Genomic DNA, 12,793 nt, shown 5'->3' with positions numbered 1-12,793 from the left:
ATATATATATACACAAAAATATAAATAATATAAATATAAATATATAAATACATATATATATACACACAATAACTTATTAGCTTATAATACTGCAAAAATTACCATAATATGGTACACACACACAATGTGAGCACATCCTGTTGGAAAAGATGGTACCTGTAAGCGTACTTCCTCTTGTCAATGTTATCCACAATTCGTTAGGATCCACAAAGTCAAATGTCTTTGCCCACTCAGCAAAACACTTGCAAGCATCTTTCTAATATTCTCTGCTTTCAGCAAAGACCTATCTGACATCAGCAATGATATCCCTCGTGCCATTGCCTTTTCTGAATCCAGTTCAAATGTCTGGCAGTTCCCTTTCAATGTACCATTTCAATTAATTTTTTTAATATTATAGACCTTCAATTTGTTAAAAAAAAGAGCTAAAAATCTACAGGAGGTATAAAGTGCAATAAAATAAGATATGCCTGTGAAAGGCCTATCTAACACTTTAAAGAGGTGATCTAGAAGAAAACAACAAAGGCCAATGCAATTTCTCTACATAAGTGAACTATGAGTTTTGTGAGAACAGGAATCATAACCAAACTGACACTTAACATAGAAGCTACAATGTTGTAAGCTTTCTAATGCTTTTTAAAATAAAGCTATAGAGGAAAGAGGAAGTTAAGAATGATAGAAGGAAAAAAGGAAATAATGAATCTAGTTTTGTGAGCTGAAGAGGGTAATGTCTCGGAGACAATAGCCCAGGAACTTCTTAATGTAGAAAATTCATTTTTGTGATGTTTTCATCACTGGAGTATATTTCCTCTGAGTTTCCTAACTTTCAATGAAATCTGTTGACATACAAATGCTCTGTGTACAGGGATTTTGGTGGAAATCAAGGAAACATAGTACTAAGTGTCTGAAATATTGTAGTCCATCAAGATCAGCTGTAGTAAGAAGTTCAAAAAAATAAACCAATTATTCTTAAGGAAAAGATCAAAGCCAAAGAAGATTACAAACAACACAGAAAACCTCAACCACCTTCCTTGCAATCAAGCAGGAACCAATTTATGTCTGACCCTCCCTTAGATTTCCAAGACTGTAGATCACATGCGGGACAAGGGAGGGAATTGCCCATCTTTTTCCCAGCAGAGCAGCTGGGAGATTCATACCTCAAGAGAAGTGCTGCCTTTGGGTTAGAAGTTCAATTCCCTATGAACTACATTTTTTTTAAATAGTAAAGCACCTCCGTCTAACTTTTCCAATCTTATATTCCTCTAGATACAGGAAACACCTGGGATTTCCATGAAAAAAGAGAAAGAATACACAGCCAAAATCAGCTGACGTTAAGTCAACTTCAATGCACGGTGGCTCAACAGGAGCCAGAGGAGAACTGGGTTCCATAAGGTTTGCAGTAGCTGAATTTTGAAAGTCTACCACTAGACCTATCTTCTGAGGCACTTCTGATGACCTAAACTTTCTTTTTAATATTATGATTATTAATTTTAATGAAAATTTACAGAGAATTTGGATTTCCATTCATTCATTGTTGCACTTTTCTCCCTGTCCACTCCTCCCTCCCAATTCACTCTTTTCTTTGAAAAGTTAAAGAAATATTCATTCATGGTTATACAATCCATCTCCCCAAGTCCTTCTCCACTATGCAGCCTTTGTTCTGGACTCCTATCATGACAATAGTACCTAATCATATATTCCTTTTAAAGAGTTCTCTCCCTCATCCGTTTCAATGCAGTATACATTATTTATCCCCTCTTTCTCAGTCTCCCCACAACCCTGATGCCAGTTTTGTTTTACAACAGTGGCGCTAGGCAGTATTTGTCCTTTTGTGACTGAGATATTTCACTCAGCATAATGTCCTCCAGGGTCATTCATTTTGAATAATATTTCATGAGTTCCTTGGTTTTCAATGCATTGCATTGTGTTACCATACCACAGCTTCTCTATCCATTTGTTTGTTGATGGGCACTTAGGTTGTCTCCAACTATTTGTTGTTGTGAACAAAGCCTCAATAAACATGGCTGTTCATACCTCTGCTTGGGTGGCAGTTATAGTTTTTTGGGGGTGATCCCCAGTAGTGGAATTGCCAGGTCAAATGGTATTTCTATTTGCAACTTTTTGAGATAGCACCATACTGCCTTCCATAGTGGTTGCATCATTTTACACTTCCAGCAACAGTGAATAAGGGTTCCAGTTTCTCCACAACCTCGCCAGCATTTATTGTTTGCTGTTCTGTTAAATTTTGCTATTCTTACTGGGGTGGGTGATATCCCATAGCTGTTTTGATTTGCATCTCTCTTAGAGCTAGGGATTTTGAACATTTCTTCATGTGTTTATTGGCCATCTGAATGTCTTCCTTGGTTAACTGTCTGTTCAACTTCCAGTATTTTCACTAGTAGTTCAGTGTGTTAACCATGTGAACCAAACTAGAGCTGTATGAAGGAACATCCTTTTTAGCTTCTGCTAAATTGTTTCTGGAACAAAAAAACCCCTGTGTGCCACAGAACGTAGCATTTCCTGGTCCTGTGCTATCCTCACAATGTTCTTACTTGTGAGAAAGAGTGTGCTGTTTTGTTTGACTTGAAAGAAGTACAAACAAGATGTTCTTTAGAGGCAAGGATGGTAAAACTTCATCTCACATCCCTCAGGCATGTTATCAGGAAGACTCAGTCCTTGGAAAAAGACGTCATACTGGGAAAGGCAAAGAATATTTTGGGAGATAATTTTGAGTTGAAATGGCAGGATACTTCTGCTGATGCATGAATTATACACATATTACTAAGTTTAATTCTGGAAAAGGAAGTCATGAGATGTCACCACTTCACATATGGAGCTAAGCGAGGTTTAAGGTGAAAACCTCTAGCTTTGTGATAGAATCACGATTTGAACCAAAGACTTTCAAAATGAGACGTTACACTGCTTCCCACAACTGTAGGATACTAGATACAAACTGCATAGATACAACATATACGAAAAAAGAGAGAAAGTGGCACTGAGCAACGTAGGGTCACTGTGAGTTAGAGCTAAGCCAAAGACGCCTAGCACCAACAAACTTAAAAATCTCAAAATCATTGCTGAAAGTTGAAGCCGACTTACAGCTGGCGCTGACCCTTCATTGACTTTCCAGGGCTGTAAATTGCAAGAGAGAAGATTGAATCTCCAGAAAGGTACTGCCTTTGGATTAGTATTGCAACTGCCTGCAGACTGTGACTTCAGAACTCCTCTCAGCAATGATAGCAACACCACTCAAATACAAACGTCAAAACTTTAAAATGTAATAAACTTCCAAAGCCAAAGTCCAAATAGAACAGCTCATGTGGTAAGAAGAGAGAGGAGAAAGGATTCCTTACACAGAAATTTAGATCGAGAAACAGCTATAATATCCTCAAACATTCAAGCCATCATAATAAATATCCCAAGTAAAAGTTTGTTTACTTTAGCTCCATTTTGCAAAGAATCTAAACATATGGTATTAAGATAATGTTAGCTAGAGCTTATGTATTAGAACTGATTAACATCTTAGAATTTGAATAAAAAGAAAAACATTTGTCTCTAATATGTTTATTAAAAGTACAGATAACTGAAGCTTAAAAACTTTAAAAATAAATAAATAAATTTTAAAAAGAAACTTTCTTCAAAGTATTTATCAGCATCTGAACCACCACTGATTTTTAAAATAGAATGTGAAGTATATGAACTAAAAAATAAGTATCATATAACAGTAGCTTTGAATGAATCATTTAGAGTTCTACAGATATTTTTGTTTTAGAATAAAGTTTTTTTTAAAAAAATCACATTACTTTTAAAATAAGGTAAGAAGTGGGCAATGTATAACAAAAATAATTTCTCTTTCTAATAAGATATTACTGTGATTTAACACACTAGCATTTCTTTAATTGGTGAATCCTTTACTGTAAAAGTGGAATCAGAACTAGAAAACCTTTAAAATAGCCTCACCATATGGAAATCATCTATGCCTCTTGCCTCTTTGAAAAACCACCAGTGAAATAAGAAAACCACTTCACGCTGATGACAGAGACTGATGATCAGATCCTCCACGAAGCCTTGAGCTCCTCTGTTATGAGAACAGTCACCCACAGGTCAAGTCACGACACTGCAAACATTGCCATTTTCTGTAAATATCTCCCATTTCTCTTTCTCCTTGAGCAACTCAGAAAAGGAAATACAGAGATTTATTCCTGCATAAAATAGAGGAGGCGGGCAAATGCAAATCAGTTTTCAGCCAGTTCTAATTTTTTGAAAAAGAAAGAACAACAAAAATAAAACACCTGTTCCCAGAGGTACAAGAGTTTGCTGTCTCAGCTCAGGGGTGCCAGTGGACAGCAGCATCGAATGAGGTTGGGTACTTAAATAAACCAATACATGTTTATGTTTGTCTTTATGTCCCTCCTGTATGGATTTACTAAATCATGGAGGATTCACAAAAAAATAAAAAAGTTGAACTCACACAGAGGCGCGTCTGAAGCAGGTGTAGCGATTTTGAGAAACCAGTCACAGGAACCCTTGTGTAGTACAATTCCCCTATCATACATATGGGATTGCCATGAATCAGAAGTGACTTGATGACAACTAGGTGCTGGTGACTATCCTACAAAGAGCTCTGATGGCCTAGTGGTAAGAAGTTGCACTGCTAACGTTAGGACATGCAATTCAAATCCACCAGCTGCTCCGAAGGAGAAAGATGGGCAGCCTCCTGCCATATAATTCACAGCCTCTGGAAGCTCTCTGGGAGGCTGAGCTCTGAGTGGGACTCTACTTACTGGCACACAATAGCAAGATTCTACTGTTTGAAATGTACCCTGAGAAAATGAGAACTGAGGCACAAAATTACATTTGTACACCAATGTTCGTTCATAGCAGCATTATTCACCATCGCAAGAACATGGAAACATCCCAAATGTCCAGCCACAAAGAAGTGGATTGAGAAATTATGGTACATTCACACAATGGGATACTATGCAGCACGCATGAGCAATAATTTTGTAAATTATTACCTAACTTGGGAGGGACTGAAAAGCATTATGTTGAGTGAACTAATTCAGTCTCACAAGGATAAATATTGTATAAAACCATTATTGTAGAATGAGTATAAGGATCCAGGAGGGGTGGGAGAGGTGGAAGCAGAGGGATGTGAATATGCAGGGTAAGAGGGGATTAATTGTCAAGTTGTACAATTTGATGAGGGGGTGAGGGAAATGGAAAGAATTTTGTTGAAATTTGTATTCAAATTTTGTAAATAAACTAGTAAAAACAATTTAAAAAGATGTTTTATAGTCTCTTTAGCAGTAAGTGAGGCAGCAGTGAATCTGAGATCCTAGACGCTCTTCCTCCTTCTCGCTCCACGTAGTTTGGAAGAATGTTCTGTAAAGGTCTGCACTGTGGCTTCATTGTAAAACAAGGGTCTGAATCACAGCTGATCCCCCTGCTTCCTTCAGTGCTCTATTCCTTAAGCTACATGTTCTCCAATTAACTCCTTTTCCTACATGGAAAGTATTCAGTGAGCTCATGTTAAGTGGGAAAGACAAAGGCTATGTCACGTCAACAAATTCCATATCCCTTCCTACACCACACAGGCAAAAATCAGCCCTAAACAAGTGAAAAGTAAGCTAACATCTCGGTCATTCGTGGATCTCAATGACTAAATCTCTCCTCATTGTTCAGTTAAGCAATTCAGACCAACTAAGGAAGATTCACACACAGATCGGGGGGGGGGGGAACACCTTGCAAATAAAAGAACTCTGTTGAGATGTACGTGTGCAATGCCAAGTAATGCAGGTTTATTGAGAAATACACAGCAGAGTAAGCCCCCGTTTTTTACAGAAACACAAAAGCAGAAGCTAGGAGACACCGCAGCAAGGTGGAAACACGTCCAAACCAACAGAGACTTGGATGTGGGTGGTGAGTTTCTGGAATTATCCAGAGGCGTACACAGCACCCGCAATCAACCCCTAAAACAGGCTTGGCACTGGCTAGAAAAGTCTTAGATTGCCAAAGGCAGAGTGTGGATGGCTAGGAGCCAGCAGTCAGGCGGTTGGAAGAGGGGTCAGCAGACAGCATGCTGGAGGATCCTGGGAACCCAGCTGGCAGGTCATGGAGTCTTGATTCACTCACGGCTCCTACACACTTAGCAAGTTCTTCGGTAGTTGGATACGAAGGACCTCTGGTACGTCCTGGAGCCACTGCAGGATGGTTGGCACACGGTGGAGACTACTCCCACTGGTTGGCACACACTGGAGATTCCTCCCACTGGTTGGCATACAGCAGAGATGCCACCCACAGGTTGGCAGACACCAGAGATGCCTCCTCCAGTCTGGCAGACACTGGAGATGCCTCCCAGGGGCTTACAGCCACTGGAGACAAAACTGATCGGCCGGCTGCAGGGAGTTGAGCAGGGATTGGAGACACAGGTTGTTTGGCGAGCGCAGGTCACCTGGCTAGGACTGGAGACACAAGAAGTTCTCTGGTAACAACTTGGCTGGCAAACAGTGGGTTCGAAGCAGGACTCTTGACAGTGATCCAGGAGCCAGGAGCCTGTTTGGAAGGAACTGGGCAAGTGGATGCTACTCAGGCAGTCAGCATCCCCAGTTGTAGCCACGGCAACAGGGCAGTGTCCCCCAGTGGGTCTGGAAGAACAATTCCTTGTGGAGCAGTTGTAGGACATGATGCCAGACAAAGGACTGTGTGTATCTTGCTGAAGTGAGCTGTGAGCTGTGAATGTCACCTTAGCCTTCACAGCTTTTATATATCCTTGTTGGTGGGTGGGGCTCTCTCTCTAGTCGCCTGTCTTCTATGGCTCAGACCTGTTTGCCTTAGAACACCTTGTGAATCTAGTTTAATTGTCTATGGAGAAGCTCTTCCCCTCATAAAGAAAGTTTAGTAGTTTGGTAACACCACTATAAGTCTCTGTACTGAACTTATTTGCAGGATTAAGAAGGCTGGTTGACAGCTTCAAAGCTATTTGTCATCTCAGTCCAAACTTCACTCCTCATTCATCTTGCTTGGAGTGTCCATCTGACTGCAACACCAAGCAAGCCACCACTCTGCCATCACACACTCTCTCATTTCTGATTGGGACACTTTACAAGACCACACCTTGCTATATTTGTGTCAGCATTTAACATATTTTATAAAGAACTTAATCAGTCATTCTTTCGTAGCTAACGGGGCTTCAAAAGGAGAGAGTACCTCTTTGAATATGCTTCAAGAAGACAGCGACAAAGATCTCTCAGGAGAAAGGACACAAGGTTGTGTATTTTGAGTATAAATTGGCACTGAAAATTAATCAGCTGATGCCCACAGAAAGGTGTTAAAGGGCAGTGGGACTCACTGCTTGTGTTCAAGCAACAGAGCAAATTAGAAGCTAATTAAGTGCAAATGCATGTGTAGCCAAGTGCCATTCTAAATAAATGGATGAGCTTTATTTCTAAAATGTTTAATCTAATAACAATTGATAAGAGCGACTCATGGGTCTCATTATTATGCCAGTAGAACAAGCTTACCTAATTTTTGTAAATTATTATAATGTTAATTTCAAAGAGCACAGAGTCTTTCTCTCAAGATGTTTAATATATTCAAAGGATATTTACCACCATGCAAATATTCATAGATAGTGTGCATTTTAATCATGTACTGACAAAGTAAAGACACTTCAAGGTCATTGTTTCCATCAGGGATAAATGTATGCAATAAAGACCATGAGAAACAGATACTTAATCAATGTTTAGTGATGAAGAGATGGGTAAAAAGTGTTACGATTTTTTTATAAGATGTGAAGATATTGTTCTCTTTTACTTCATTTCACAACAGTACAGCCAAGTATAAATGACAAAATATCCACCTTTTTTTTGTTCCTATGCACATAACTGAATCAACTGCTTTAACATGGGCAAAATAATTGCCTTCAACATTTCTTTCTGTGATATTTCTACCTCAAAACATAATCGAAAAACATCAGTGATATTTCAACCTCAGAACAGCTGAAAGATCTGACTCACTTCACAAACTGGTTTACTTGGAGAAGGGAGGAAGGGCAATAATGGATTTGCATATATTTGAGGGCTGTACGTAGACTGCATTTTAAACATCCACAAAGCAAACTGCTTAATGCTAGAACGCATCAAAAGTGCCCTTGCAAAAGCCTTCAGTCATCTCTAATTCATTCCACTGAAGCCAAGTTAGGAGTGCCCCAGGTCTCTAATTGGAGGTTAATAACACACCCAAAAGAAAGATGCTGGGCTATGTGCCGTGTTATGAGTCTCAGAGACCAGACCTCAGTATCCGGTATCTTCCTCAATGACTCACACCACATTCTCAGGTACAGAGTGAAATAAACGAGATGAGTACTTTCCACAATGTGGTGGCTATGCTTTTCCCATCATGCAGAGTGCCCCAGTTAGTGAGCGAAGGTCGGAGATACATGACATGAGAAAACTGCTTGTTTTGAAGTTATGAGGAGTTTAAAGGCTTCTACTAGCTGGGCATTAGTATGCTTCTGTGGAAAAATACTTAATCATATAAATGCTAAAAAAGTTGTCAGTAGTGAAGTTGCACAGGAGAAGCTTTTGGTACCCAGCATTGAGTTAGAGACATCACATGCACCATCCCATTGAATCCTCCCAGCAACTCTATGGGGTAGAGATTTTGTGACCTGAAGAAGTTTGTAACTCTGAAGTTCAGAGCAGTTGGGTGGCTCACCAAGGTCACATAGTTCGTATTTGGCAAAACTGAGATTCAAATAAAACAAAGTCAAGGTTCTATCCATCCACTCAGGCAATATTTAAATATGTCAGATGCACTGGAAGTCCGTGGATGATGAAAAAAAGTTAATATGTTCACTGATAAACCAAAAGTTGGGAAGTGCATGTCCATTCTGAGGGACCTTACGAGAAAGGACAGATAATTAACTTCTGAGACATCAGCCACTGAGATCAATGGAGCTCAGTTTTGCTCTGATACATATAAAGTCACTCACTATGAGTCAAAGGCAACTTTAATGAAACTTGTTTTAGTTAAAATAAGGACAAAAAATACTTTTTAAAAATAGTTGGGTTTTTAAAAATCAATTCCTCAGAGATCACACCATGAATAATACAATTGTCATCTATTTCTGGGTTAATCAGTTGATTAAAAACTACTAATTATTAGGGAGGGGAAATCTTTGGAACAGGGCACCCTGCTTAAAAAGGTGGCAGTTCAGAGAAAGAGAGGGAGACCCTTAACAAAATGGATTGACACAATGACTGTAACAATTGGCTCAGGTAAATCCGAGGTGATGAGGATGGCACAAAATAGGGCAAAGTTGAAATCCAGTGTTCATAGACACTGTGTATTGTAGTCAACTCAATGACACTTAACAACAACAATTAACTTATTAATTAAAGCAGATAGTTGCCAAAGATTTAGTTTTACTCAGATCCACTATCAATACCCATGGAAATAGCCATCAAAAGCAAACCATGTATTATTGCATTGAGTAAATTCAAAAAAAGTCACTTAAAAGACTAAAGTGCGCCTAACCCAAGCCATGATATGTTCAATTACCTTATACACATGCCAGAGTTTAACAAGGAATAAAGAAGACTAAAAATAATTGATATCTTTAAACTAAGGTATTGGCAAAGAGTGGTAAATTCAGATTACCAGAAAAACAAACAAATCTCTCTTGAAAGAAGTGTAGCCAGAATCCTCCTTAATAGCAAAGATAGTAAGACTTTGTTTTGCTTGTTTAGGCTGTTATGTGGAAGACTAGTCCCTGGAGGCAGACATTATGCTTGGTAAATCAGAGGACCAGTACTAAAGAAGAAGACCTTTAATGAAATGGATGACTGCAACAATGGTGGACTGATTAGGAGTGGGCAATATTTCTTTCCTCTTATGCATATGGCTATTATGAGTCAAAACTGATTGGCCATCCATTTCCAAAATAGGCTTTGAAAATCCTATGTACAATAGAATGCACTTAGACTAGCAGATAGGGCAACAGATGTGGGGCCCTCAATAACAGGTTGGCACAGGATAGAGCAGGGTTTAGGGCTGTTGTATATAGGGTCGCTATGAGTGGCAGGCAACTCGACAGTTCATAACAAGAACAGTAACAAGTCCCATAGCACATAACAACAACAAAAATAACAGTAACAAGTCCCAATATTTTGTATGTCTGTGTTATTGTTATTTTGTGTAACTTTTGCAAATTTTACTTCATTAGAATAAAATGTAAGGTCACTACAAGCAAATCAAGAACAGAGACAGCAATGGCTTGAAGCTACAATTTGTTAAAGTATAATTATTCAAAATTGTGAAGCATATCGCTAATTGGTAGAAAATAGGAAAAGTGTGAATTTCTTTCTCTTTTTTTTTGGCAGTGGAATAAGTTTATTCTTATGTACAGAAGAGACGGTGTGTTCATCATCCCAGTTTGGTGCCGAGTTCTTCAGCCTTGGCCTTCTTCAGCTTGGTGATGAGGACCACTGACTTGGGCCCTAGGACGTTGCCTCCCCAGTGGTGGCAGATTTCATCATATCTGTCATTGTAATTGGTTCTCACCAGAGCGCCTTTATCTTCAGTATTCACCTGCCTGAAGGCAACAGTGGTGCAGGTCTTCCGGTGGACAAGGTGGCCCAGACTGGCCTTGCCCTTGATGATGGAGTAGGGAACACACATCTTTCGACACAGGGCTGACAGGAAAATCATCAGCTCCACAGGGTCCACGTTGTGTGTGATCACCACCAGTTGGGCCTTCTTGTTCTCCACCAGGAGATCATATTCACCCTAGTACGGAGGAAAGGGGGTCTGTTGGTGGGGGTGTCTCCTTTGCCAGCAGCCTTCTTCTCAGCCTAGGCCAGCAGCCTCTGCTTCTTCTCCTTCTTGGTCTCTGGTAGGTACTTGTGGGCCAGCTTCAGCAGCTGAGTAGCTGTCTGGCAGTCTAAGGCCTGGGTAAACTGGTTAATGGCAGGTGGCACCTTGAGTTGTTTGTAGAGGATTGCCCTCTGTCACTGCAGTCGGAGGTAGCAGGGCCATTTGACGAAGCAGGTAAGATTCCTTTTGGGTTGGATGTCCTGCCTGATGCCGAAGTTTTGGGGTCTTTTCTCAAACAGGGGATTCACCACCTTCTGGGCCTCCTGCGTCTTGACCACAGTGGACACCGGGGTCTCCTTCTTCCCCTTGGCCTTCTTTCCTTTCAGCATCTTGGGCGGATGGGCGAGAGAGGTGAATTGCTTTTTCAAATGTAGTTAGCAAGCCTGAAAAACATGATTCAAAAACAATGAAACCACTCATAAAGAGTCGGCTTCTAGTCACAAACCAATAGATTCTTTCAGTGATTAAACCCTAAGAGATTTATTCATTATCATTGTTTGTGTGCAAAACTGAAGGCTTTCTGGAAAATAAATATGACTTGTATCTTACAAGATCCAGGGCCAAATGAGGACTATATGCTGTTGTGGATTCTATTTTAAATACAAGCACTTGGGCTCTATTTGGATTCACTCCAAGTGGGCAAAAGTGAAGAAACAGGAACTGCCAACCTTAAGAAGCTTGAAATTTTTACCTAATTCTAATTCTACAATGATATTAGATAAAATCAATAAATCATCCTTTCATTGGAATGCAAGAAAAAAAACAAAACCCTATCATACACCCAGCAGCTACCACTACATAGTTACGTGCAATGCGAAATCCAACTCAGTAGAAAAGGCTCACTAACAATATTCTCATGTCTGTAAAGCATGACATGAAGGGAGGGTGTGATGAGAGATGTGGAGAGATTAAAGAACAACTACTTGTTATCTTCATCACTGATGGCTAATTTGTTCTCATTTGTATAGAACAATCTAACCCTTACACAATAATTATCACACACTGGAAATGATCAATTCTTTCACTCAAAACTGAATCATAGCAATCACTTAGGAGACCAAGTCTTTTAGAGGAAAATTAATTAAACATGTATTGAAGGAGGAAGGTTTGATTTGCAGAAAAGATATGTTCCTCTGCAAAGTTGGCAATTAATGTTGACCAGTGGCGGTTCATGGAAAACCAGTTAACCTCATCAAATGGAAAAATAATGAATTTGAAGAAAAATTAATAAATACAAATTGAGATTAATATATTTTGTACTTTTTTGCAAGATGCTCACACTTTCAAACCATAGGTATTTTATACTGATAAAATATAAGAGATTTAAAATTTTAAGCTGTTGTTGTTGAGTGCCTTTGAGTCAAGCACAACTCAACGACCCTATGAACAAAAAGCCTGAAGCCCCTCTACAACCGTCGACATTTATCAAAGTTCATAGAGTTTCAGGAAGCATGTTATTTAGGAAGTGGCATCCACTTCCAAATCTGCTTCAAAAACCTGTCACAGTATGTTATTGTTATTATGTGCCGTTGAGTCACCTGTGATGTATAACAACTCTCAATGTACAGCAGCTCTGAATCCTTCCCTGTCCTGGGCGAGTCTCACTAATTCCGACACACCAATCCCCATCGCCCCAGTTACTGTATCAATCTATCTCATCTGGGGTCTCCCTCTCCTACACTGTCCTTCCTCCCTTCCGAGCATGATGTCATTCTCCAAGGACCGATCTCTCCTGGCCACATGTCCAAAGTGAAGCAGAGTTTCAAAATCCTAGCCTCCAAGGAGGGACAACATATGAGCAAGAGGCAATGGTCATGAAGTAGGAAGTGCAGACTGCTCTGAAGGACTCGGTAAAAAATAAAGCCCTAGGGATTGCTGGAATACCAACTGTCGTATTTTAGCAAACAAATGCTGCCCC

General features: G+C 39.7%; 1 protein-coding gene and 2 pseudogenes across 1 annotated transcript; 1 reads left to right on the top strand and 2 right to left on the bottom strand.

Annotated features, from left to right (window-relative positions):
• Positions 1 to 6,145: 6,145 nt before the first annotated feature.
• LOC102860077 (keratin-associated protein 11-1-like) lies at positions 6,146 to 6,682 on the bottom strand. The gene has a single exon (XM_006886759.1). The coding sequence runs from the start codon at positions 6,680 to 6,682 to the stop codon at positions 6,146 to 6,148; it is 537 nt and encodes a 178-aa protein (XP_006886821.1).
• A 3,743-nt stretch (positions 6,683 to 10,425) lies between these two features.
• LOC102860361 lies at positions 10,426 to 11,204 on the bottom strand (annotated as a pseudogene).
• A 9-nt stretch (positions 11,205 to 11,213) lies between these two features.
• Positions 11,214 to 12,793, top strand: part of LOC102859954 — a 12,299-nt pseudogene continuing 10,719 nt past the window's right edge.

This window comes from Elephantulus edwardii, unplaced genomic scaffold (assembly GCF_000299155.1).
Source record: "Elephantulus edwardii isolate Elephantulus edwardi_28Jun2011 unplaced genomic scaffold, EleEdw1.0 scaffold00051, whole genome shotgun sequence".
Taxonomy (NCBI): domain Eukaryota; kingdom Metazoa; phylum Chordata; class Mammalia; order Macroscelidea; family Macroscelididae; genus Elephantulus; species Elephantulus edwardii.
The sequence above is the reverse complement of the archived record's forward strand: the minus strand, read 5'-3'. Positions and strand labels throughout refer to the sequence as shown.